The 26365-nt window shown below is 40.5% G+C and overlaps 1 protein-coding gene across 1 annotated transcript in view; it reads left to right on the top strand.

Moving 5' to 3' along the window:
- LOC149273791 (son of sevenless homolog 1-like) overlaps positions 1-26365 on the top strand; it is a 60924-nt gene that overhangs the window by 6193 nt on the left and 28366 nt on the right. The window contains exons 2-4 of the mRNA XM_089506006.1: positions 19528-19653; positions 23607-23738; positions 24492-24656. Of these exons, the coding sequence (XP_089362132.1) occupies positions 19528-19653; positions 23607-23738; positions 24492-24656 (423 nt within the window). The remainder of the gene's footprint in view (positions 1-19527; positions 19654-23606; positions 23739-24491; positions 24657-26365) is intronic.

The raw sequence follows: 26365 nt of genomic DNA, 5'->3' as shown, positions 1-26365 counted from the left end.
AGAACCAGTTTAATGATATTAGATGTGGAGACCCAGCCCCCCCCCCCCATAATTTGAGTATAGTGATAATTTGGCACCTCAGTCTACTCTGTTTAGATCCTGACATATTTTACAAACTGAGAAGTAAGGAAGGCAAAGAAAGAGGATGGGTTGTGGGTGGGCACGCTGTGTAGGAATATTCATCTTAAGAATGGCCCCACAAACCGTGTGACACCTGGAAGATCCCAGTGCACCAGGTCTCTGGTTACAGTATTAAGAGAAGGCTGAAGGTTCTCCTTAACCTTTTGACTGACCATGAGATGGACGTACCTATAACACATTCAAATCTGAGCTGAAAACCTCAACTGTTTGTAGTCCTTGATTATTTTATTCAAATTCCGATTTAGACTGTTTTGCCACCTACATCAAAAACCAGCTCACCTTCCGTGTGATGAAAGAAATGCCAGTGCGATGCGTCAAGTTAGAATAAAAAAATGTGCAGCAGAAAGGCACGTCGGGTTTCTTGTCGGCAATTTCTACATGCGTTGACTCGTAACTGATTTTATATAAAAAGAAAAGGAAAAAAAAAACCTTGACCAGGTGTGACTGTGAAACTCATGATATTGTCCTGACCAGAAACCAGCCAATGAGAAAGCAGTAGTGGATTGGCTGAAATGAACCGTTCTCATAAGCCATGAGCTTTGTTTTGATGTAGTCGCTGTTGGTTTTAGTTTTTATGTGAATATTGCAATTTGTTTTTCTTCCAAATGGTTTCAGGAGCAACGTATATTCATTTTATATAACATAACGAAAAGCACAAGAACTTGAAATTGACATGTGCATTTTAAGCCCTTTCCTGCATGTGACCTAAAGTCTTGATGACGTTGCTAGAAGGGAAACAAACCTGCCCTTTAGCCTCCTTACACTGCATTCAGAACTGCATTAGCTGTGAAGATATGCTGCTTCCTCCTCTTCAGCCGGCACGTCAATGTTTCTGTTTAATACTGAGCTGCATGGGGCTGGGTTTTTGTCTCCATGATTCCTGCCAGAGTCGCTTAGTTTAGGAAAAGCATGGTCTGTGCCAGTCTTGATGGTCCGCTCTAGACTACCTGACACAGGCCATTATTATGGTCGTTCTATAAAAAGCAAATACAATCTTATTATTGTCGCCTCCATCAGGATGTGCTCTTAAAGCTGGGAGAGTTCTCATTCATTTTATGTTCCTCGCACCACCTTGTGCGGGCTTATCGATCATCAAGGTACATTAGAGGCAAAGTTATTTCTGCAATGGAAATCACTACCACATCTTCTGTTAGGAAGTTTGAAGCAAGTTACTTTCTGCAAGTTACTGCATATGGATGAGCCCCTTGTAATGATCGATAATTAAATATCACAATATTACATTTTTATTTCTAGATTAAATTTTTTGGCTCGACGTAATAAAAAAAAAAAAAAAAAAAAGCCAGTCTATGGAAGGATTTCTATTCAATTACTAGTGATAAGTTTGTCAATTGACAATCTAGCCCGTTGTCCCATAATTGTTTCTTTTAATCTCTTAGAACCTTTAGTGTATATTTCGAGTGGTATACACGCGCTTAAGAACATTATCAAAATGTGCTATTTGGTATGTTAAAAATGGAAATGGGCCGCAAATTACTCAACCTGCCATTGAAGCCATCAAAACAAATCCGTGCTTCATTTTCTCATCAATGTCATTGCAGCGATGGTGTAAAGCTTTTATCAGAAACTGAGACTTGGTTAAGCCTTGGTCAGTTTGGACACAAACTACTATGACTTGAAAAGGTCCACCAAGCGTGGCAAGCAGGACTGAGATCAAGCTTCTGTTGTTCTTCAGCTCTGTGCCTATTGATAAGGGAAAGCCAAGGAACAAGCAGAACAATGATTCAGTCATTAGAAACACAGCAACAGAAGGACAACTTTATATACGGCTGTACTTGCTGCTGCTCCAAAGGGGCTTCTGGGTTTTTGGAAAATTGTGAAGGTAAAATCCCATTTTTTCAAGGCATACCCTATGTTGCTCTTGGATTTAAGACATTTTGCCAGGCGCCACGGTCTGCTGTGAACTGTGGTAAAGAGTTTACATGCATATTTTTGTAGATACTTTTTACATTTCTTTTGAGAACGTTGCGTTAGTCACCAAAGCCTAAGATCTGGCATCCTCAACAATACATTGATTAGAAAAAGTATTTTGTAAGTAAGGTAAACAAAACAAACAAAACCACACACTTACCTTTAGGAGAAGCTAAAAGCTGGCTGTTGGTAAATATAGGTTCACACTCGCTGACGGTCACCAAACACATCTGCAACCCAAGGAACTGGGGGGGGGGTGAGTAAAGGGGGCAAATGTGTAGGGCAGGGGTTCAGATTATGGATGGCGTGTGCCTTGAAATTACTTTTTTTGTTGTTTTTTTTTTGCTTTTGTGTTTTCTGAAAGAGTTTGCTTTGTTTAAGCCAGGGCTGAACAAACCCCCGGTGCCTGGTTGCCATGTTGACTAGAAACATTAAGTACATTTTTGTTTTACATACATGCTCCGGACCCCATTGTGTACGTTAATGTGGGATATGCCTGTATATGTCGATGGGCTATGCTCATTGATGGCTCTTTGACATTGTAATTCACAGGAAACTGCAGGTTTTCAACTAAACATCTGGAAATTTGTTCTACCGCTGACCTGCAATGTAAAGATATATGCCCATTTGTTGTTTTTTTTGCTCAGCGTTGCTAGTTTCTGTCAATGGGCAAAGGTCGCACGAGTGGGTAATATGAAGATGTTACTGAAAGGGATGCCTATCATGTTGCATTTTAGTTAAAATGAATATGCTAATGTATACAAAAGGTATCTTCTATGCTAACTCAAGGAGTTGTTGCTCTGTGTGCCATTGGAGTAACATCATTTAATGTGTTGCTCAAGCCAACTCCCACTCACAGCAGTAACTGCAATACAAATTTAGGGTCAATGTTATCTGGAGGAGATCAACTAGTTTCTGCGGTATGACGGTAACGTGTTCATTCCTAAAACCTGCCGCTCAAAGACTTTTTCTGCGAGTTTCGTGTTTAAAGCAGAGTTGGTGCCTGCTTGTCTGCATACTCGCACTTTATTAAAAATATGTAACCAAACAGTCTCTTGTGATAGTATGTTTCTCCTCTGAATACAGCTTGAGCTATTTTCACCCATGAGGTCTAGACGTGTTTGTAGCAACCTGTCCGTTAACTATGGAAGCAAGAAGAGTGTACAGCTAGACGCTGCCTGCTATCTGCAGCGCCATCACCCCCAATAAACTAAAAATAAAATACCATATTTGCTCGATTATAAGACGAGGTTTTTTTCAGAGCAAATGCTCTGAAAAATACCCCTCGTCTTCTAATCGGGGTCGTCTTATAATCAGACCTCAAATAGAGGTCTGACTATGAGACTAAGATCCAGATCCCCCGCACCGCTGCAGGGGACCTGGATCCTTCTGTCTCTTCCCCAACCCACCCCACACACACTTACCGGTGCTTCCATTTTCCTGCTGTATACCGGGGCAGCGGGTTGACGTCCACGCGATCTGCGTAGACAACTTCCGCTGCAGCCGGATGGAGGTGTGGCTAGCAGCGGGGGTTGTCTGCGTCCATCGCGCAGACCTTCCCTGACTGTCAGAGATCAGAGTTCCCCGCACCGGCACCGACAGTCGGGGAAGGTCTGCGCGATGGACGCAGACAACCCCCGCTGCTAGCCACACCTCCTTCCGGCTGCAGCGTAAGGAAGACTGCTGCCCCGGTATACAGCAGGAAATTTTAAGCACCAGTAAGTGTGTGTGGGGTGGGGGAGTGTTAAATGGGGGGGGAGACAGAAGGAAGACTGCTGCCCCGGTATACAGCAGGAAATTGGAAGCCCCGGTAAGTGTGTGTGTGGGGGGGAGTGTTAAATGGGGGCATAGGGCATTTCTGGAGGCAGAGTGCTCTATGAAATGCCTTTTAACCCCCTGAATGCCACTCTGCCTTCTGAAATGCCTTATACCTCCCTATATGCCACTCTGCCCCATAATATGCCTTTTAACCCCCTAAATGCCAGAGTGGCATATAGGGGTATAAGGCATTTCTGGAGGCAGAGTGGCACATAGAGGGTTAAAAGGCATATCATGGGCCACAGTGCCATATTGGAGTGGCAAGCCTGGGGGCAGATGTGCGTAACTGGAGGGCAGGTTGGAAAATACAAGGAAATAAAAACAAAAAAATATTTTTCTCAATCATAGCTTTTATAAAAAAATGTAATAGTTTACATGAATTAACATTTACTGGTAAAACTTTTTTCCTATAGGGTCGTCTTATATTCAGGCTTTTTCTTTTTTTCCTAAATTAATATTCAGATTTTGGGGGGTCGTCTTCTTATAATCGAGTAAATGCGGTACTCTCTGGGTGCATCATTCATGTTTACCTCGGGGTTCATGTCATGGTAAGAGCAGAACGCAAAAGGGAATAAGTCAAGTATTATGAAATATTGTACATAGTATGTTGGCTTTCTCTGTTAATCTGCTTTGTCAGTTTAGCTATATATATATATATATGTATATAGCTTAAACTATGTGTGAGATGGTCAGTAATCGTGTGTGTTGTGTCACACAATGCTTGCACATAATGGCCAGTTGTATGTTAGTCTCTCAGCCACAGAGTGTCAGTACGCACCCTAGAGGATCCATTAGGCTTGATGATATTGTAAATGTTAGTGTTTTAGACACTTAGTCTTAAGACATAGCACATCTATAGTGTCAGCTTCAAATCCTTTAAATGTGAGTAATGTGCATGGCTTTGTAGTTCACGGATATGGTTTATATATATCTTGTTGGCGGCCTCACGTATATACATACAGTTTTCTGTCTGATTAGTCCCCGCATCCCAAAAATACAGAATAAAAATAGAATAATTAAATTGAAAAGTGTGGCTTCAAATTCAGTACTTGCTTTTTACCCCCAGTAGTGCTGGCTTTTACTCGCCCCGGTGCAGTTTGGTTTGGACTGGTAATGCTGCAACGGAGACCCACCGCAAAACGGGACTCCTTCCCTTCTTAAATGTTTCTCGTCCTGGCCCTACGACATATTATATCTGCACACCTATACAACTGCAAAAAAAACTAGCAAGGATGTATTTGCTGGACCCTTATTAGTTGTTTCTTACACCCCTGTGTAAGAAGGAGGAAGCTAAATAATTATATCATGGGCAGACATGTTCAACTGGTTTGTAAAGTTTAGTGAATGCGGATTAAGACATTAATTTTAAATTAAAATTTGAACAGTCTCTTGGTTTCTTTGGTAGGCACTTCCAATTCCTCCAAATCGCAGTGTTAGTAGAGCAATGATATTCTAGTAATATTATTGTACAGATCTTTATTTTGACATTTAATTATTGGTGCCTCCCACAAGGGCATTGAACTCTGCGCTCCCCTCGTGCAGATTTATCATATGCCTCATTAGGTAGCTGCATCGTGCAGCGTGTCAGGACTTGATACTATGTCCAGAGCTTTGTATGAGCAGGACGCAACTATGTGGAGGGAGCATGTCATAGATATCACTCGCTGTATGACCATGCACGGAAGCAAGACATAGAGATCTCTACTCGCTGTAGGACCTTGTGAGGGAGCAAGTCATAGAGATCTCCGCTCACTGTATGGCCATGTGAGGGAGCAAGTCATAGAGATCTCCGCTCACTGTATGGCCATGTGAGGGAGCAAGTCATGGAGATCTCTGCTCGCTGTATGACCTTGTGAGGGAGCAAGCCATGGAGATCTCCGCTCACTGTATGGCCATGTGAGGGAGCAAGCCATGGAGATCTCCGCTCACTGTATGGCCATGTGAGGGAGCAAGCCATGGAGATCTCCGCTCACTGTATGGCCATGTGAGGGAGCAAGTCCTAGAGATCTCTACACGCTGGATGACCATGTTAGGGAGAAAGTCTGAGATCTCTGCTCACCATATGACCACATGATTGAAGCAAGTCATAGAGGCCTCTGGTAGCACTATGGCCATTTTAGAATGGCCTACAGATCTTCGCTCACAATATGTCAATGTAAGGAATCGAGTTATAGAGATCGCTGTGCCAGGCCACCTCAGAGCAGAAGTTACTTGTGTGAATCCATCACAGGCTCTTCAGTGCAGGAATAAAATGTGGTTACAAAGAAGAGCTGCAGTTCTCCACGCTTCCCAAGGTTGACCAGTGCATATGTGAGATATATTTCAGAGTGAACGCTTATGTTTGAGGCATTGCACATGCATCGTTTGCAAGTGGAGACCCTGAACAAAGCCATTCCCATGAGATTGTTTAAACTCTGGCCATGGTGTTTGGATTTCTGAACGCGTCACTGGGCTCTGCTTACTTTGGCAAGATGCTGTCTGTTACCAGTCAGGGCTTTAGAGTGCAGGGTGTAGCAAAACAAATCACTTTATTACAGTGTAAGGGACAGCATCACCTGGGATCTTGAGTACAGCAGCATTCCTAATGACGTTAACCCATTCATAGGCTTTAGTAAACCATTAGTAAAAAGATTTTGGTGTTTGTATAACCATAAATACAATGTAATACAATATTTCCTGGATTCCTTGGTAAATTAGAGTGGGTTATTGCAAAATTTAAAAAAAAAAAAAATAACTTCAGAAGTGCATTCTAAAATGACCTATGTTTTATATTAAAAGGAAGAAAATGAATCCCAGCACTCCAAACAGCTTCCAATCTTTAGGATACTTTATTTAAGAGAGAGCAAAAAAAAAGCAATGTTTCGGCCAAACAGGGCCTTTGTCAACCCCGGAACTTCCCTGTAAAATAATTGAATTCTAGCACTCTTCGTTTTCCTCCGTCAGCTTCACATCTACCAAGTTCACCAGATAACGTTCTCTAGGTTAGATTCTGAATGCTACTTACAGTAAATGTGGCTAAGAATAAGCTGGACCTTTTTTCGGATTGAGGAAAAAGACATGTTATATATGTAAAAAATGCTTAAAAATAGGTTACAAGCCGAGGGTAACATCTTAGGTGACTTTGCTCCTAACAAGACCATTGGTATCTTCATGGGCATGCTTGTTATACGACGCCTGGTGTTAAAAGCGAGAGCAATAGGCTAATGCCCTGCCGCATACTGTTCCGGCAGAGCCCACTTGCGCAAATGAGACGTAACCCTCTCGAAATCAGGCATAATTATGAAGTTCTCTAATAAATGGCCAGCCTCGCTTACATAACTGCTGTCGCTCATCTGGTTAGCCGTTCCCGGGCATTTCTGCTTTGCTGTGAGTTCTCTGGGGGAGGCTGTATAAATAGTGCTATTTCCAACCAAGCATCATTTCCTTAGGTTTAGTGGCATAAGTAAAGCTATGTTTTGCATAACGCTTGATGAAGGAGTTTGATATAGGAGTATAAAGAGGGAACAGTGGAACCGTTGTTCATGCATCGCTAGCGTTTATTATAATTTATATTATTATAATATAATAAAAATTAGACAAAAATTGCTTTAACCGTAGAACTCTGGAACTGCGCGTTATTAAAGAAACTAGTCTTATTTTTTCCAACGCGGATTGGAATCCATTTAGAACGGAAAACATTAGCGTTCAGATAGCATGCGTGTGATTGGCTGTCGCCGCTCCAATGATTTGACCGAGCGCTCAGCTGCCTTTGACTAGAATGGGAGTTCTGCTGAGCGTGTGCGAGAAGTGTACGGCGGGATGCCATGGAGGCAGCTGGGGAGGAGTAAACGAGACAGTCTCATTTTCAACTCTTATAATTAACCTGGACCCATTTGCTTATAAAAGTGTGCTCCAGTATGCAATTAACATACAAAAAGGACTTGAGTCCTCTTTTAGGTTAAATACGTTAAGCCTTAGATTCTTGTGCATGTGTCTCCTTTGTTTTGACAGTGGTGTATTCTTACCTAGGGCTGCAGCTCCAGGGATGGCAGCCACGGGGCTACTTCACTTGGGATGCATTGCCTATTGGGCTGGTTGAGGATAGCAACCCATGAAATGGGTTCATTTGAACAAGTTGCAGACCTCCATGTTATATATTTTGGCCAAGGATGAAGTCCTTTGTAGGTATCAGGGCGTAGCTGAGGGCATTGCCCTGGGTCATCCCTTGGGTAGTGACCCCAAGAAATAAGGCACTGGATTAGTTTGCTTATCATTGAAATCTGATTTTTTTTTTTGTGTTATTTTCAGGATGCCGCCTGGCAGTCATAGGATTTATCTTATCAGATTCCTTGTTAATGATGTTTTGTATTTTGCTGCCAGCTTTTTTTCTGCTATTTTGCACTTGTACAGATCTGGTATTTCTTGTGGCGTTCGTGTGTTTGCATGTTTACCGTGACGGCGTTGCTAACTTTGGAATATCTGGTTTTGCTTTAAGTCTATCTTGGCACCGTTGTATAATATGACGCAGTCTTCCTCAGATGGAAGAAACCGCTCAATCATATATATATATATATATATATATATATATATATATATATATATATATATATATATATATATATAATTATTGGCCAATATGGTTATATCCATTTTTACTAAGAGTTTTCCTAGGAAAATCATGAGGGAAAAAAACCCACATTTTAAATATGTACGTTTTTTCAAATATATACATTATTCACACTAAACAGCGGACAATACATGTAAAGTGCTTTTAAAAGAATGCCCTTGAAGAAACATAATATATTTTGTGTGTAGATACACTATAAAAATAAAGAAAATCGTGGTTGAATAACCATATGACAAAGTGTGTGTGGGGGGGGGGAGCTGCAGGTTTTAGGGTACAAAACAACTGAAGAAGAGTTATGAAGTTATGAGAGGATGGTAGATAAATAGAACAACCTCCCAGCAGAAATGGTAGAGGGGAATACAGGGTATTAAATATGCATTAGGAGGAATATGTTTTAACCCCTTAATGCCAACGGGCTGTCCTTAAAGCCATTAAGGACAATGTATTGTGAGCCTGTATATGTACAGGCTTTGTCGTGAAAGGGTTAATGTAACCGCAGATTTGTTTTGTCTTAGTACTATAAAACCTAAATCGTTTATACAAACTAAATCTTCCATAGCAGCCTTCAAATGCAGATTCTCCATTAAGCATTCAAAGACCATAAAGCTGAAATTCGCGCTCTATTGTGTTGTGCTCTAGCTGCCATATGTACTTTAATGCCCCCGTACATTAATCCCCCCATATGAATTTACCCATTTCCCTACCACCCAGATACTTGCTATGCAGGAGATGCGTTGCTGCCAGTCCGCTTCGATATGCTGTGCGCATGCATGGAAAGTGCTCCCATTCCCTCTAATAGCAGCAGTTTCCTGCCACTGATTGGCTACTTCAAGCATTTTCGATCTTTATAGTACCTTATTTGCTCTGAAAAATATCCCTCGTCCTATATTCAAGGTCGCCTTATAAACAGACCTCAAATAGAGTTCTGACTACAAGACTAAGGTCCTGATCCTCCTCTCTGGTAACCTCCACTGCTGCCTCTGGTGGGCTTATATGAGCGCCGGCAACACATGACTTCCGTTGCTCCACCATAGAAGTGCCGACAGCAGCGGAGGTTGTCTGTGCGCACCACGCAGCCGGTGAACGTTTGCAGGATGCGCACAGACAACCTCCGCTGCTACTGGCACTTCCGCTGGGACTTCTTTGACAGAGCACCGATGTGACATGACCTTCCGGTGCTCAGTCATAGAAGCCCCGTCAGAAGTGCCAGAAGCATGCAGAGGTTGTCTACGCGGATCGCACAGACCTCCACCGGCTGCCCCACTAGACACAACGGGGGACAAGTCTAGGCATGCATCGGTAAGTCGGGGGATATGGGGGGTAAGTAAGAGTGGCATGGGGGTATAATGGTTTTCTGGAGGCAGAGTGGCATATCAGTGAGGCAGAAGGCATATAGGGGGGGTATAAGGCATATCTGGGGGGCAGATGTTAACTGGGGGCAGGTTGTCAAATAAAAGGAAAAAAACATTAAATATGAAAAAAATTGTTTACATGTGAATTAATATTTACTAGTAAAACTTTTTTTCCTATTCAGGCTTTTTCTTTATTTCCTAAATGAATATTCAAATTGTGGGGGGATGTCTTATAATCGAGCAAATACGGTAATTAAAAACCACGAGAGGTTCTGTTTCTAATATTATTTTGTTGCATGTGAATCCTATTTGAGGTGTATACGAGTCGCTTGAACGAATAGTATACAATATAAATGTAAGGCTTTTGGAGCTCCCTAGGGAGGTGTTGCCGTGTCAAAGCCGCTAAGATATTCTTCACTTCTTTTCGGAGGCAAGCTTCGAGTAATTGCCATAATTCTGCTCTTCAGACGATGTCGCCGGGTTTTCAGCGTAAGCCAGCATCGTCGGAATGGCAGCACTAAAGCAAATGAGATGTTTTCCTTTGTATCCGTAATTGCATGTTACTTCTCTACGGTTTGTCCTGTTTGATTCTCCCTGGTTGTCCTTATGTGACTGCGCGCTTCTATTTTGGTTTTCTATGTATAGTTGCGATCTTTCCGTGAAAAGAAATTCATACGGCACGACTCTTCTCTTCAACCCCGAAATGTCACTGGGACTTTTTAGGTAAACAGCGGTCCGCCGTTTCTACGTTGTATGAGCAAAATGACTAATTCATTTATAGATGAAAAGGCTGGAGGGGTCCTTCTCTGGGAAGCCAGGCCAACTGCTGTAAGGCAAACTGTCACGTGATATAACGATAATAAATAAATGGAAATCCCATCTGACATGTGGAGGGGGTTAAACCCCCAAATTATGATAAAGAATGTAAAATAGGTAGAAAATACCCATCTCACAACAATCATACGCATGTAACACCTCTGACCACCCATCACACCTAGCAGCAAGCCCCATAAATAAATCACCTATATAATAATAAATAACAAGTCTTTCTCGTGTAGAACAGGGCCCCTTTGTAGTATTATTTAGGATTTAAGGGGGGGGGGGAAACTGCCGGTGCCTTTTTAATACCATGTTCTGATCGACCCCACCTTATTTGTGATCTACTTTGATGAGAGCTTCAGCATGATGGCCAAGTCTTGACTAATACAAGTACTAGAAGAGGAAGGGGTGCGCTTCATCTAGTATAAATGTTGCCTAATTTAGTTTTCCAGTGAAACGGGAACCTGTCTTCTTCTTGGATTAGTTTTTGCTGCCGTATTTGACAATAGGTTATACTGGAACAAAACTGTGTAACGGATTCACGAACCAATACAACGCTGGAAGCAGTAGCTGATATGTCGCCCCCCTTAACGGATTGACCACCTAGCAGGACACTTTCAGCAGGGCACAATCCCACTAGCCCAGAAATCCCGAAACCAGGACTACCAAATTGTATCGCTGTGTCTAAGCGGTTTAGCTTATATTGAATAATACTTTAAATTCCTATTAAATTATAATGTAATGTACTATCTATGTATGGAAGTGACTATGCAGATTTTTTTCTCCAAACCTAGATTTACAAAAAAAAAAAAAAAATTAGGAAAGAAGAGACTGCTTGAAGTACCAGCCGGTTAGCAGCTTGTCTCATGGAGCTGGAACATGTCAGGTCAACCCACCACTACCGACAAATGATGCTGCAAGGGCTGAGGGGGACATAGTGTCTTCCCTACATCTCTAAACCAGGTGTCTCGGGGCCAGATCTGTCTCTAAACCAGGTGTCTCGGGGCCACATCTGTCTCTAAACCAGGTGTCTCGGGGCCACATCAGTCTCTACCGCTCTGAAATGCAGAATAAATAATCAGCTGGAGCAGCTTTGAGGCAGGGGATTGGGCATGTAGGGCTTTTGGTTGGTCTGTACAGTGGCTTTCATGCTCCTCAAATTCTGAATCTATATCATACGTTGCCTCTATCTTCATAAATATGTAAATAATAATAATCTATATGGGACTGTCTACCCGTCAGTGAAGTTGATTTGCATGTAGAAGTGAGTCTTGCGCAGGGAACCAGCAAGGTTTCCCATCTCTTATGCACCTAATGAATTAACACTTTTATTAAAGTGTCCATGACAGGAGATTTAACTAGTAAATGGTTAAATTAGGTTTTCTGAAAAAAATCTTAATAAAATAATAAGTGCAGACATTGTCTTAAATACTGCAGGGGTTGTTTATCTCCAGAAGTAAATAAATGGAGGCTTTCCCCATTTGATTTGGAGCGCACGTGCCGCTATCGGAATAACACAAACGCTTTTCCCACAAAAAACGCCTGCAGGTTACTCCGAGAGCCGAGCTTTGCTCTGCAAAGGCAGCGTGTTTTGAGTTTTTATTTGCAGTAAAGCAAATGAAAGATGATCTGAACTTGGCATTGGAAACACGGTTGGAATTTGATGTGCGCAGGGCTTTTCTGTGGGAAAGAGCGCTCGCTATTGCCGTTCCCATGACTCATTTGCATGCAGTCAGTGGTTTCATTTTTGCGTGGCTTTAACTGGTTAATCTGGCCTATTTAAGATTGGGATATAGGCTTCGTTCAGTACATACGGGGAAGCGCTTCCCAGCGTATTCCGATCTTCTTGTGCTTCTACCGTATGGGACTTCTCCATTATAGAAAATCCTTTGCTGGAATTTCCAGGCCGATCTGCCTGATTGCTCCTTTTGTGTTTTGCATTTTTTTGTGCTTAGGACCACGATTTTGTAAAGCAATTTGTAATATGTGCTGACAAGCGGTTTATAGCTAAGTGCCACTACGTTCCATTGTAAGCAGTGACTTTGCTCTCTAAACATAGAATGGTGATGTCATCAAAAAGTGCAGATTCAGATTCCCATTGCCTTACGCCACAAAACTGCTATTCTTCCCCAAAATAACACATAATCTTATAAACTACTTGTGTCCTTTTTACCCGTCTTATAGCGCTGTGGAATGTGACACTTTGCAAATGAATCAATAATAATAATAATATCAAAAAAGAAAATAGAGGAAACTGATTCTGCACAATGGTGTACTCTGGTGGGGTAAGGGGCACTTTCATTTACCCCATAAAAGAGGGATGCCCAATTTAAGGCCAGTTTTGTATATTAGGTTTTTTTATTAAATGCAAAACTGTACTCTGGTTAGTGGTAATACCTTAATATTTATAGGAATAACACTTACTTTTTAGGACAGGCAAAGATAAACATTATTATTTGTATTAAAAGCACTCCAAATGTATGTACTATTAGCAGAGATTTCTTAACTTTCTTAAGTATTAAGTATTTCTTAATATTTGCATTGTTTTTCATTGAGCTTTAATATTTTAAAGATCCGCAGACGGATAAGATTCTGATTCTGCCACATGCTGCCACTGTCTCAACTTTTACGCTCTCTAGAATAATTATACTAATAACAAAAAAGCCCCAAATTATGGGTAATTCTAAAATTCTTAAGCTTCTCTTTAAAAATCGAACCATCCCTAGTATCTTTAGATGTGAAGTATTATATGGCTCTAAATAGATTTGATGACAGTTGCAGTAAAGAGTAAAGGAAAAAGTTTTGTTTGGGTGCGATAATCGACTGGTACAGCTCCTTGCGCATGGTGGAATTTCTACGGTTACAGCAATTTTCTGAAAAGAAAGCAGAATAGTTATTTCTGTATCTCCTCCATCACCATTGAACAGTGTTAGAATCAATTTCCTGGTTTTTTTTTCTTTCTAGTCTAATACACACATCTCAATTACAAAAAGTAAATAGGTTAGGCAATATATTGCTGCTCTACTTACTGTAATTGGGGCCTGTTTGGGGAAGTAACTAACAAACATGTATTGCAAGAATATCAATTACTTTCAACAGCCTGGGGTCTCCCCTGTCAGAAGTTCGAGCATTCTCTGGCGGCTGTGTCAGTCCTGACGGTGCCAAAAACAATATTAAATGTAAAAAGGTTCCCGGGAGGTTTATCCAGACCTAAAACTGAATCTGATGAGCTCCCCCTGCAGACAGATCACAGGTACTGTGATCAGCAATGCAGGGCAACGGAGCCCTGCTTGCTGATCACTGAGTGATAAGTGGCATTGAAAGTGTCAAGTCAAAAAAACTGAAATAAGAAAATTAAATTTAAAAAAAAGACTCCAGTGATGCCACCATAACATCATAAGGGGTACCATCCAAAAGAGACCCCTGAGAATATCTCCAGGGAAAAAAAGTGCAAAGCGTAAAAAAATAATAATAATAATAAAATGGAAAAAATGATGAAAGTGTTTTAATATAAAAATAGGTGCCCAAACACCTTGTGTGCCTCCCACTACAAATGTAAATTTGCCACCAATCCAAAGTTCACAAATAATAAAAATGTATGTGCGGAAGCATTTTGTTCCCTTTACAGAATTAAAACCTATCCATGTGGAATATTCTACCCATGGGATATAAATCAGGGGTGACCTAACATTACAAAAATCCAGTTGGAAACGTAGCTACACAGTGGCAAGAAAAAGTAAATGAGCCCTTTCAGAATTACCTGGTTTTCTCCATGAATTGTTTGTAAAATGCAATCTTTATAAATTACATCACCACTCACCTGTATTTTAATACACTCTTGAATAGTGATACGTTTTCTGCCTAATTCACGTTTTAGAGCATGACCGAAGGATTTGGTGCCAGACCCCCCCTGTATCAGATTAATACACCGACTCCAAGAGGCAGCTTGCCACCATGAAAAATAAGCAGAATTAACTATTTATGTGACTTTTCAAAGAAACTGATCTCCAATTTCTTATGTAAAACTTCAAAGATTAGCAATAAAAACTAGAACTGACTAGTGGCCGTTATCTCGGGGTTCACAGAATGACTTTAGGGTTTCCTATCACTTCTTCATAGCAGCGAAAAAACATGTTGTTTTCAAAGTGTCTTTCCTACTCGTTTACAGACCTATGAGATGGCAAAATTGCATTCCTGGAATTGCAACTGGCCACGTGACCTTCCGTAAGAAGACAGTTGTAACCATAAAAACCACACAGACAGACAGAGGTGTAAACACATTCTTAATGTGTTACTGTTTGCAGTTGGACAGAGTCTTCCTTGAAGGCGAGCCCGTCTGTATGCTTTAGCAACATTTGTGAAAATGGAGTCGAAACAGAGTATTTGTTTTGTTGACCACTTTTCTGTTATGTCCTACTAGAAGATGCAGTCTTTTCAGGGTGCTTCCGGAATAAATTAACAATTTGTACATTAGGTCTTATAAATTCCTCCTTATCCCAGTGCCCACAAGGTTCTTGTTCTTGGTGTACCATCAGTGGGACCACAGAGTAAATACCACCTCTGGTATTTGATGTTTGTTTTTTTTTTTGTGACTTCACTTGGCATTCAAACAGGCACTTGACTTTGAGCAACTGAATTTTGTACAGCTACCTGCAGAATGGTGCGTGCGCACAAGGTCCTTTAGTATAAGCAGGGCTCTCTCCACCTATTGTATTGGTTTGTCTTAGTCAATTCTATTATATACCCTGAATATATCCATGGTAAGAAGCCCTGCGTAAAGTGTTGGCGCTATATATAATGATATATATAAATGAATGATGATATAAGAGTTAACACTTTATAAATGCACTGACCTAAAGCGACTACCTATTTCATAGGGCTTGGCAAATCCCAGAAAGCATGTAGCCGTGGCACTTTTTCTTATGCAAACTGCCTAAGGGATACTTTAATGTCCCAGATGGACTTACAGCTGATTTCATATTAAAGTACTTTGTGAGCACCTCCTCCATGGTGTGATAATTCACATCACTGATTGGCTACTTGCAGCGGCCAATCGGTGGCTTGAAAGCATCCCAATTAAAATTGTCCCAGTGCATATGATGGCTGAAGTGTTCCTTTAATAGTAACTTTTAAACTTAATCTACTGTAGTCGGCTACAAAAGTGGGGCTTGTTTCTCCCTGTTTGTTCTGCTCTGATATGCAGGTTATTCTTCATATGTAGAGCAATGTTGGGCAGTGTCCTTGTATACCACACATGTTGAACGTGTGGATTGGTAGCAGCTGCGTAATCTTTTTTTCTTTTATGTCTATGTTTTAGTTTTTTAATTCAATGGCCATTCTATGAGGGTTGCCAAACATCTTGCCACATTCGTTTGCAGCAAACGGTACAATATCAGGAGTGAAAAACTCGATATTTAGCTGTACACGTTTTGCTTTGGCTGCTCTCTAAAAGGTCTTATTGTCTGCCTCATTTCTAAGTGGCATTAGTCCATCCTTTTAGCTTAAAGAAATGTCAGCCATCTCATATAATAAATAAATATTCACATTCAATAGAACCATTTGCTCGTTAAATTACATTCCCTTTATCTACTTTGTGTCCGCTCATATACTTAACTATAAACTGTAAAGTGCTCTGTAAAAAAAATTCCTTATGTGGCCCAGGTAACGTAAAGCAAACCTAGAGAACGTTTACAGAATGTGTGCTATCTGTCCGACCTGGCGATACGTCGTGTGAATGCAAGAAGTGTTGCTCCTTCATTAAAATCAATACTCCATCAAAATGTCAAGGCTTTCTCAGCGTATGAGAATAGCCCCTGGCATTGGGTCATGTGAAGTCGAGTATTTTAAAGGTTAAGTATATGCGTACATTGGCTTATGCAACTCTCGCTGGTGCATCAAAGGACTGCAGTATATTATAAAATGGTGTAATGCCGAGAATAACGCAATACTGAAAATAATAATGCTTATTATCCAGCCCTATACATTGTTTTAAGTTTAAGATAGCAGTTTCATGTTAGCAGACCTGGAGGCTGCCATTGCTGTCAGTCATGTGATATTTTGGATTGCTTTCTCTGCCAAGCCCCACATTGAGCTGATTCTTTATGACAACGTTAATGAAGTCCATTCCTCCGTAGGCATCCATTAGAGTATCCGGCTGGGTGATTAAGACTGAACCAGTCTGTTTACCGCAAAGAAGATTGATCAGGGTTAAGGCTTTTGTCTAGTAGATTAGGATATGTTAACAGAGCTAGAACATACAAATGGCTAACATGCAGCTGTTTATTAATATATATAAGGCAAAAACCTGATATTACATGATCTGATATACCGTATTTGCTCGATTATAAGACGAGGTTCTGAAAAATACCCCTCGTCTTATAATTGGGGTCGTCTTATAATCAGACCTCAAATAGGTCTTACTATGAGACGACTAAGATCCAGATCCCCCGCAGCTGCAGGGGACCTGGATCATCCTGTCTCCCCCCCCCCCCCACTTACCGGTACTTCTGAGTTCCCGGTGTTTAGCTGGGGCAGCGTGTAGATGTCTACGCGATTCGCGTAGACAACTTCCCCTGCAGCAGGAAGGAGGTGTGGCTAGCAGCGGGGGTTGAATGCGTCCATCGCGCAGACCTTCCCTGACTGTCAGAGATCAGAGAACTCTGGACGCAGACAACCTCCGCTGCTAGCCACGCCTCCTTCTGGCTGCAGCGGAAGTGCGTGGGATCTACACGCTGCCCCGGCTACATGACGGGAGTCAGAAGCACCGGTAAGTTGGAGGGGGGGGGGGCGGGGGAGTGTTAAATGGGGGGCATAAGGCATTTCTGGAGGCAGAGTGCTCTGTGAAATGCCTTTTAACTCCCTTAATGCCACTCTGCCTCCAGAAATGCCTTTTTAACCCTCTATACGCCACTCTGCCTCCTGAATGCCTTAAACCTCCCTATATGCCACTCTTCCCCATAATATGCCTTTTAACCCTCTAAATGCCAGAGTGGCATATAGGGGTATAAGGCATTTCTGGAGGCACAGTGGCACATAGGGGGTCAAAAGGCATATCATGGGGCACAGTGGCATATAGGGTTAAAAGGTATATCATGGGGCACAGTGGCATTTAGAGGGTTAAAAGGCATATCATGGGGCACAGTGGCATATAGGGGGTATAAGGCATTTCTGGGGCAGATGTGCATAACTGGGGGGCAGGTTGGAAAATAGAAGGAAATAAAACCAAAATATTTTTCTCAGTCATAGCTTTTATTAAAAAAAAAATAGTTTACATGAATTAACATTTACTGGTAAAACTTTTTTCCTATAGGGTCGTCTTATATTCAGGCTTTTTCTTTTTTTCCTAAATTAATATTCAGATTTGGGGGGTCGTCTTATAATCAGGGTCGTCTTATAATCGAGCAAATACGGTAATATGTTCCGTCATGGTCCAGAATCCATTATGTATGATCTGCACATATAGCTTCTATAGTATGTTATCTGGATCCTTTTGACTCAGACATCTCGTGTCGGCCTCCTTACCCCTCTGCTGCATTCACTCAGCTGGTGTTGGGTTCTGTGAGCTCTGTTATCAGAACAATACTATAAGAGAACGACATCTGACCACAAACTCAAACTATTAGTGTCAGTCTCATCATTAGGTCTCCTGCTCATCATTATTGAATAACATGTTTTTAGGAGACATGGCACCATTAACCATTTAAGGGCCATTAATCATCTGTACCATCAGACCTCATCTCAGCATCCAATATCATGTTGTTAGGCTACACACTCCTATTTACACCGTGCCTATTGTAGTTTTCTCCCTCTGCTTTTCCGTATCTCAGAAAACGAGAGAAATATCAATCTATTCTTCCTGGTAAAACCCTTTCTAAATAAAATAAATATCCCTGAGGAGGTTTCTAGAGAGGCAGTAGTGATTTTTAAAGGGTTAAATAGACAGTTAATTGTGTAAACCTCTGTGCACAATAGAACACAAAGCAAAGTTGCTGTAGTTTTAGCACTTTCTGCACAGTGACTTGCATCTGCATCAAAATGCTTTGGTTTATGAGTATGAAATGTTTAACTCATGCGTATGGTTTCTTTCCACCCGTGTGGTTTCATACACCATTGGCATCTGGTCTCCACTATTGGGTGATCATCATGATTTTAGTGTCTTGCAATAGGCGACACCTCAATAATATTGTAAGAAAATAATATTAATAAAGCTATAAATAGCAGTGCAGGTTATTAACCCATTAGATCTGGGGTTCGTAACCTGTGGGGTAAGTCTCCTCTATGGAGGTTTGGACTGACTCCATCCTACCTAAGCCTACGTTTTGGGCCATTAAAACATGAGAGGCGTGGGTCATACCATATTTCACAAGGGAGGTGTGGCACCAAAAAGGTTAAGAACAACTGCGTTAGATTATCTGCTGTTCTCCTACTCTGTCACTATAGGATGCTGACAGTACGGCTTTTCAGCTGCTGCTATTGACCCATGTCAAGTTACCCAGCCTTGTCTTGGATTGTCCATGTCAAGTTAGCCAGCCTTGTCTTGGATTGTCCATGTCAAGTTAGCCAGCCTTGTCTTGGATTGTCCATGTCAAGTTAGCCAGCCTTGTCTTGGATTGTGGCAGAACTGCAGAGATGACCACAATCAAGACTCCATACCCGAGTAAATCAAAATGGTGAACCTACTAAATAAGTTAGTTTACGTTCCTACTTTGACCTTCTTGTTCGAGGTATCGTCCCCCACCTCCTCTAATTCTCTATATTTTGATATGCACATGGTAAATATAGACGTGTGATCCTGTATTGCACCTATCTCTAACGCATTATCACATCATTGTTAACTCTCTCCTTTTTTTGTTATCCTTGTAGGTTCAAAAGCAAGTTCACCCTAATCTCTCATCAGCAGAGGATGCTCTCCAGTATGTTGAAGAGTTAATTTTGCAGCTGCTAAGTATGCTCTGCCAAGCACAGCCCCGCAGTGTCCTGGATGTTGAGGTACTCAGAAATAGTTCATATATTGATCCGCTCATAAAGATGCCACTTAAAAGTACTGCATTTTATTCTATTTCCAGCGACTGTGGTGGTAAGCGGCCAAAATCCATCAAGGTCCTGGTGTTTTGCAGCAAGAAAATGTGTTCTTCGCAGTTTCTGCTAACACAGCGTATTCCCTGCACATTTCTTAATAGCCGTAAATGTGGTGTTCTATAAAATAGCATCGTCTGCAAAATGAAAATTTGCCATGTGGGATCAATTTGGGGGTTCATGTCTCTATATTTTGATATTCTTCCATGTTAGATTCATACAAAATATATCAGACGTTTTTTTTGGTTTTTTTTAGATAACGATAACTTTCTTACCTTTCAAGGATTGGCTTGCAGTATAAAGCACTACCGATGTTATGCACAAACCCAGCTGATGGGGCACAAACCATAACGAATATTACTTAAAGCAAAAGTTATTACAAAAATAATTTGCGATCTTTTATGAGAAGAAAGTGGCAATATCGAAAGACGCATAAAAATCAACAAATTTTACCAAGATGGGATAGCTTTGGCATTATTGCTCCATGTACTCTATTATTCCATATTCCTACCAGCAGTTTAGTTCACTGAGCATTACTAAGCATCCTGGAAATCTGGCTTTTTATTTTTTTTCCTTTTTATATTTGTTTTAACAATTCACTAATTCATTATAGCGAAAAATAAAAAGTCTGGGTCCCTTTTTCGACTTGCGTTATTAGAAAGTATAGTTAGATGTACTGTGCTTTTAAATGTGCTATTCCAAACATGAATTGTGCTTTCTAGCATGTTAAGCAAATAAACTTTATTTTAGAGCTGTCATTTCATTCATTAAACTGGCTTAATCACATAAAAACAACGTAGTAGTTTTAACGAGATTTTCACTTTTTTGATGCCCGTCGATGCCTTTTATACACACTAATTATTCCCAAAACGGTTACAGGCATCGAGCAGGGCAAGGAATGATGTGTCTGCGTTTAGTTACAGAATTAGGTTGAACTGCACCTTTAAACTCTTAACTCTTACTTTCCCAAACTCAACATTTTTCAGTTAATATCACATTGCCCCTTCAGCACACCATAGAAATGTTCTATAGTCCATATGATTAGCATTGTCTTTGCAAGCAGTTTAAACAACCTTGCTTTTTTTGAGCCATTAAGTCACATTGCTTGTATGTCTAACTTTCTTATTATAGCCTTATTCCGCGGCTTTATTGTACTATAATAATAATTGTTTTGGGGTTTTTTTTTTACATTAATGGAAAAACTAGCTCTCCAATATGGTTCTGATTTTGTTCACGTTGCACATTCCAAAATGTGGCAGCAAAAATTGGTTAAATTGATTAATTCTGAAGGGAAAATGAGACGTATATTCCTGGTTACTCCGGCTGACTGAATCCATGGGAAATCCCCAATGAAGAGAACTGCCCTGACTCTCATTTGTTTAATTCTATAAAATCTTAAAGCCATTTCTGAAGTATGTGATCTAGTACCGTATTTGCTCGATTATAAGACGAGGTTTTTTCCAGCGCAAATGCTCTGAAAAATACCCCTCGTCTTATAATCGAGGTCGTCTTCTAATCAGACCTCATTCTGCTGGGGCCGTGCTGCTTACCGGGCTTTGGTCGCGAGCAGCGGCTCTGCTACTAGCAGCAGGAGAACAGGAAGCTAGCAGAGTCCTCACATAATCTACCTCCCCCTCCTTCCTCTGGGGGCGGGGCCAGAGAAGTTGCTCGCACAGCCGGGCCCCTGCAGAAGTCTGCGAGTGGGAGATCTGCAGTTCAGGTAAGGGGGTGGGGGGTTGAGCGTATGTGTGATTAATGAAATGAATGAGTATTTAAATGTTTGTGAATGAGTGTGTGTGTGTGATAGCATGGATGTGTAAGGGGGGTGGTGGTGGTAGCATGGCATAGGGAGGCTGTAATCACACTTCCAACATCCCCAGGTTCCAGCATGTACTGGCTGCCTTGGCTCGATGGGAGTGTGATTGCTGTTAGCAGTGTATATATATATATATATATTATATATATATATATATATATATATACCTGCAGAAATGCATTTTAACCCCCTATATGCCCCTCAGCCCCATGATATGCCTTTTAACCCCCTATATGCCAGAGTGGCATATAGGGGTATAAGGCATATCATGGGGCAGAGGGGCATATAGGGGGTTAAAAGGCATATCATGGGGCACAGTGGCATATAGGATGGTATAAGACATTTCTGGAGGCAGAGTGGCATATAGAGGGTTAAAAGGCACATCATGGGGCAGAGTGGCAAATAGGGGGGTATAAGGCATTTCTGAGGGCAGAGTGGCAAGCCTGGGGGCAGATGTGCATAACTGGGGGGGGCAGGTTGGCAAATAAAAGGAAACAAAAAAATATATATTTTTCTCAATCATAGCTTTTATTAAATATGAAAAAATAGTTTACATGAATTAATATTTACTGGTAAAACTTTTTTCCTATAGGGTAGTCTTATATTCAGGCATTTTGGTTTTTTTCCTAAATTAATATTCAGATTTGGGGGGTCGTTTTATAATCAGGGTTGTCTTATAATCGAGCAAATATGGTATTTTGATATAGGTATAGTATTGTGTCCATATGTATTTGCTCTATATCTGGACACCTTACCATTACTGCAGCAGATGTTTATGTAATTAAAACCTTAGAACCAGGTCATCGCGGAAAGAAAGCCCTGGTTGATAGTTTTCTTTATCCTTGATAAGCGGTATAAACGTTTAGAGTTTAATTCACTGTGGGCTTAGATAGTCCTTAGTAATGAGTTGTCCTCAATCTTATGAAGGGTGAACTCTTAAATTATTATTTATATAAAGAGCCAGGCATGCTTTTTTTTCTTCTTCTCTTTCTACTTGACAAAGATTCAGATGTAATGATGGAGATTATATTCAAGTTTCTGGCTTTACTTATTTTCCTTGTTGAGGTCCAATATATACTCTGTTGTTGACAGTTAAAAAGCTTCATATTGGCTTCATATTCTGTCACCCTTGGAGGAAACAAATCATGATGGGTAAAAACTAATCAGTGTTCAATCAGCTGAGCTTGGAGTATAGATATAGAGTTGGGTACCTAAAATGGTGGCAAACCTTCTACCTTGCCCTAACATGTTCTAACCTCTTAAGCTTCAGTGAGTTTTCCAAAATGTAGACCAGGGCCATGCGTTCTGGTTGAAATGGCGGGGTGTCTGTTTTAGTAGTGGTGTCTTGAAGTTGTGACCAACGATAGACCAAGTGGTTGAAGTGGTCATTGTGTTGGTCAAAGCTCTGTCAGTCATTTGGTTAATAGACCACACAATTACATCTAATGGCCATCTAGGGCCATTTTGTTCCTTTGGTATGACTTGTGTAATAGGTTTGAGTATTTCTTGTTATTGTTATCATAGTTGTGTCACACGCGTGATGTTTTACTGCCACCTTCTGGTCTTTTATACAGTATACAGTACTGTGCAAAAGTTCTAGGTAGGCGTGAAAAAATGCTGTAAAGTAGGAATGCTTTCAAAGATAGGCATGTTAATAGTTTATTTTTTATCATTTAACAAAATGCCAAACGAGTGAACAGAATAAAAAATGTTTTAAACCTGGCAAAGGTGGCATTATTGTATTAAACAGTTGACAAAGTGCATGTCAGACCCCACTTACTGTACCACAGAAAGCACTGTGATATCAGGAGTCGTGCGATTCATATCAAACACGTTCTGGAGTGTAATCTTCCATTAGCGTGTTCTTGTACCTTCATGCAAATTCAAAGGAAACAAACTAACAGTACATTTTACAGACCAGCAAATACATTGTAAAGGAATATTTATGGTTTCCTCTTTTTGGCCCTGTTCCATCAACGACGATCGCTTCCTTTTAACATTGAACTTTTTTTGTAGGGAAATAAGTAATTCTTTATTTTTCTATTCACAGGAGCGTGTTCAGAAAACCTTCCCCCATCCCATTGATAAGTGGGCAATTGCTGATGCTCAGTCATCTATTGAAAAGAAAAAGCGGAGAAATCCATTATCTCTACCTGTAGATAAAATACATCCTTTGTTAAAGGTAAGGCGTAAAAGGCGGGAATTATGTCTCCTGTACTTTCCCTAGCAATCAGTGCTGGTACGGACGCAGTCCCACTGAAATCTACAAAAGGAATTTATTATTTGATACAACCTTCTGCGGCTATAAGTACAGAGATAAGTACAGCTAAAATAAACATTTATTTGCCCCTACATAAGAATACTTCATACGGTAGTCTTAAGTATAAATCAATGTTCGGGGAAAGGCCGCATGGTTGTTTAAGCAAGCAACACTTGCCTGGAAGTGTTTGAGGTGTGAGCATGCGTTCGCGAAAGTGTACCTGAGAGAGAGGAGAGATGTTAGCTCTTTGTGATCTGTGTGTAGATGGGACTACTGCTTGTGATGAGTGAGTGTGTCTGTGTGGCTGTGAGTGGTTAGTGTGTCTGTGTCAGTGTGGCTGAGAGTGGTCCCTGTGAATGGGGCTGAATACGGCTCGGTTTGTGTCATAGAATCACAGAATTTTACGATGAACTGAGAACTAGTCTGCCCGGTTTTCCTGTGAATCAGTGGTTGGTCTTGTCTTAGATTCAGGATAGCTGTACGCCTATCTCGTGCATGTCTCAATGCCCTTGCTGTATGAACCAGGGGGAGGCAAATGCCCAGTAAAGTGCAGTGTATATCAGGCACGGTCATATTACTATTTTCACTGCAATATGAACATTACTTCTCTATAAAAGCATATTTGCATATATATAACTTTATTAAATATACATGTTGGGTTTTTTCTCTCCCTAGGAGGTCTTAGGTTATAAAATTGATCACCAAGTATCTGTTTACATAGTGGCAGTATTAGAATACATTTCTGCGGATATATTAAAACTTGCTGGGAATTATGTACGGAATATACGGCATTATGAAATTACAAAACAAGACATCAAAGTTGCTATGTGCGTTGATAAGGTAAGAACCAGTTTCTGTTGAGTGATATTTTTTTCTTCGATCCGTTTTGTTTCCGTCATTGCTGAAAATTGTGAAAATTGTTATATACTACTTGTTATGTCTTGGTACTTCGTTATCCACCGCTGTGGAATATGATGGCGCTATATAAATGAATACATAACAAGAAATAGTGTGAATAATAATAATATTTAATTGCCAGTAACATTACTCATTTGAGTGTTTATTGGGAAAATGCGTAGGTTCAGTTGGCTGATCACAGCATATAGCGTATAATCCATATGTTGAATTCCGATGTCATTCTTTAAATCCATACATAATGAACACACTTTTTTAAAAATGATGGCTGTGCTAAAGACACAAGTTGTTGTGTTCTACGTTTCCAACACCATACCCAGTCCAGATTGGAAGGAGGCGTGCTGACACAAATCAATCGAATACGTGACAGCTTTGCTTTGCTGACGTGATGTACATATCATTAATGTAGAGCCGTATGTAAGAGGCGCAGATTGGTTCTGAAAGGCCTGTCAAGTTTTCCTTATCTGAAGAAGCAAGGCCGTTTTTAGTGAGAACTAAGAAGATTTGTTGGCTACAAAAAAAAAAAATACTTTTACGATGAAATCTATGTGGGTCCTACTGAACCTTCACAAACTGGATTGGTACATCATGGATGAATGAACCCATCGCTCCTCAAAACTTCCTCACACGAGATATACACTAAAAATGAGAGAGAAATTTTTTTTTTCTTACATGTGAAGTGCTTTCCTGCATAAATGCAAAATTCGGGGAGGGGTCAGATTAACAATAGGGCAAAAGGGGCAACTGTCTTAGTTGCACCAATCCTTGCCTGTATTGTTTAAAGCATTGTACACAACCTACAGTGGAATCCGTGTTTTGAGAAACGTTTGTTGTGACGGCGGTGGTGGTTACTTATTAACCCCTTCGTGACAAAGGCTGATTTTACTTTTTGTACCCTTCGTTGCTCATTTCTGCGCTGCTCGTGTTTAGTTGTAATTTTCTTCTTTCCCGTTTACTGAACCCACACACATTAGATATTGTTTTTTTCAGGACAAGAAGGGCTTTCTTTAGATGACATGGTTTTGATTGTATCATATTATTTACTATTAAAAAAAGTATAAAATATGGTGAAAAATTTAGAAAAAAATGACTGTTTCTAACTTTTAGTTGAAAAATCTTTTACTCATCTATAAAAGGTAATGAAAAAACCTGCTAAATAGATTCTACTATTTGTCCTGAGTTTAGAAATACGCAATATTTTTATGGTTTTTTTTGCTTTTTTCTACACATTATGGGGCAAAAAGTACAGGTAGCGTTTTGCTATTTCAAAGCCATTTTTTCCAAATCTGGTAATTCTTCCCCCCATGTGCCATTTCGGGTATCTTTGAAGCCGGCCAATGCAATTTACCCCATCAAGTCATATATTTTTGAAAACTAGACAGCCCAGGGTATTCCAAATGCTAGTATTTTAACCCTTTACAAGCACTTATTCTACCATCAGCCTTTGTCAAACTTTATGGTAGTCATTTTTTTTGCATTTGTTTTTTCACACACATTTTACTTTAGGTATGAATAAACAGGTTCTGGTATATGTCACTATCATAAAACACCCCAATATGTGTTTAGCAACATATCCTGAGTAAAGCGATACCTCACATGAATGATTTTGCCTGGCTGTTTGGGGGCAAAAGGGC

This window comes from Sceloporus occidentalis, unplaced genomic scaffold (genome assembly GCF_023333645.1).
Source record: "Sceloporus occidentalis isolate IW3139 unplaced genomic scaffold, rSceOcc1.0.p SCAF_360, whole genome shotgun sequence".
NCBI lineage: Eukaryota > Metazoa > Chordata > Lepidosauria > Squamata > Phrynosomatidae > Sceloporus > Sceloporus occidentalis.
Note: the sequence above shows the minus strand (reverse complement) of the source record. Positions and strands in the feature narration are given on the sequence as shown.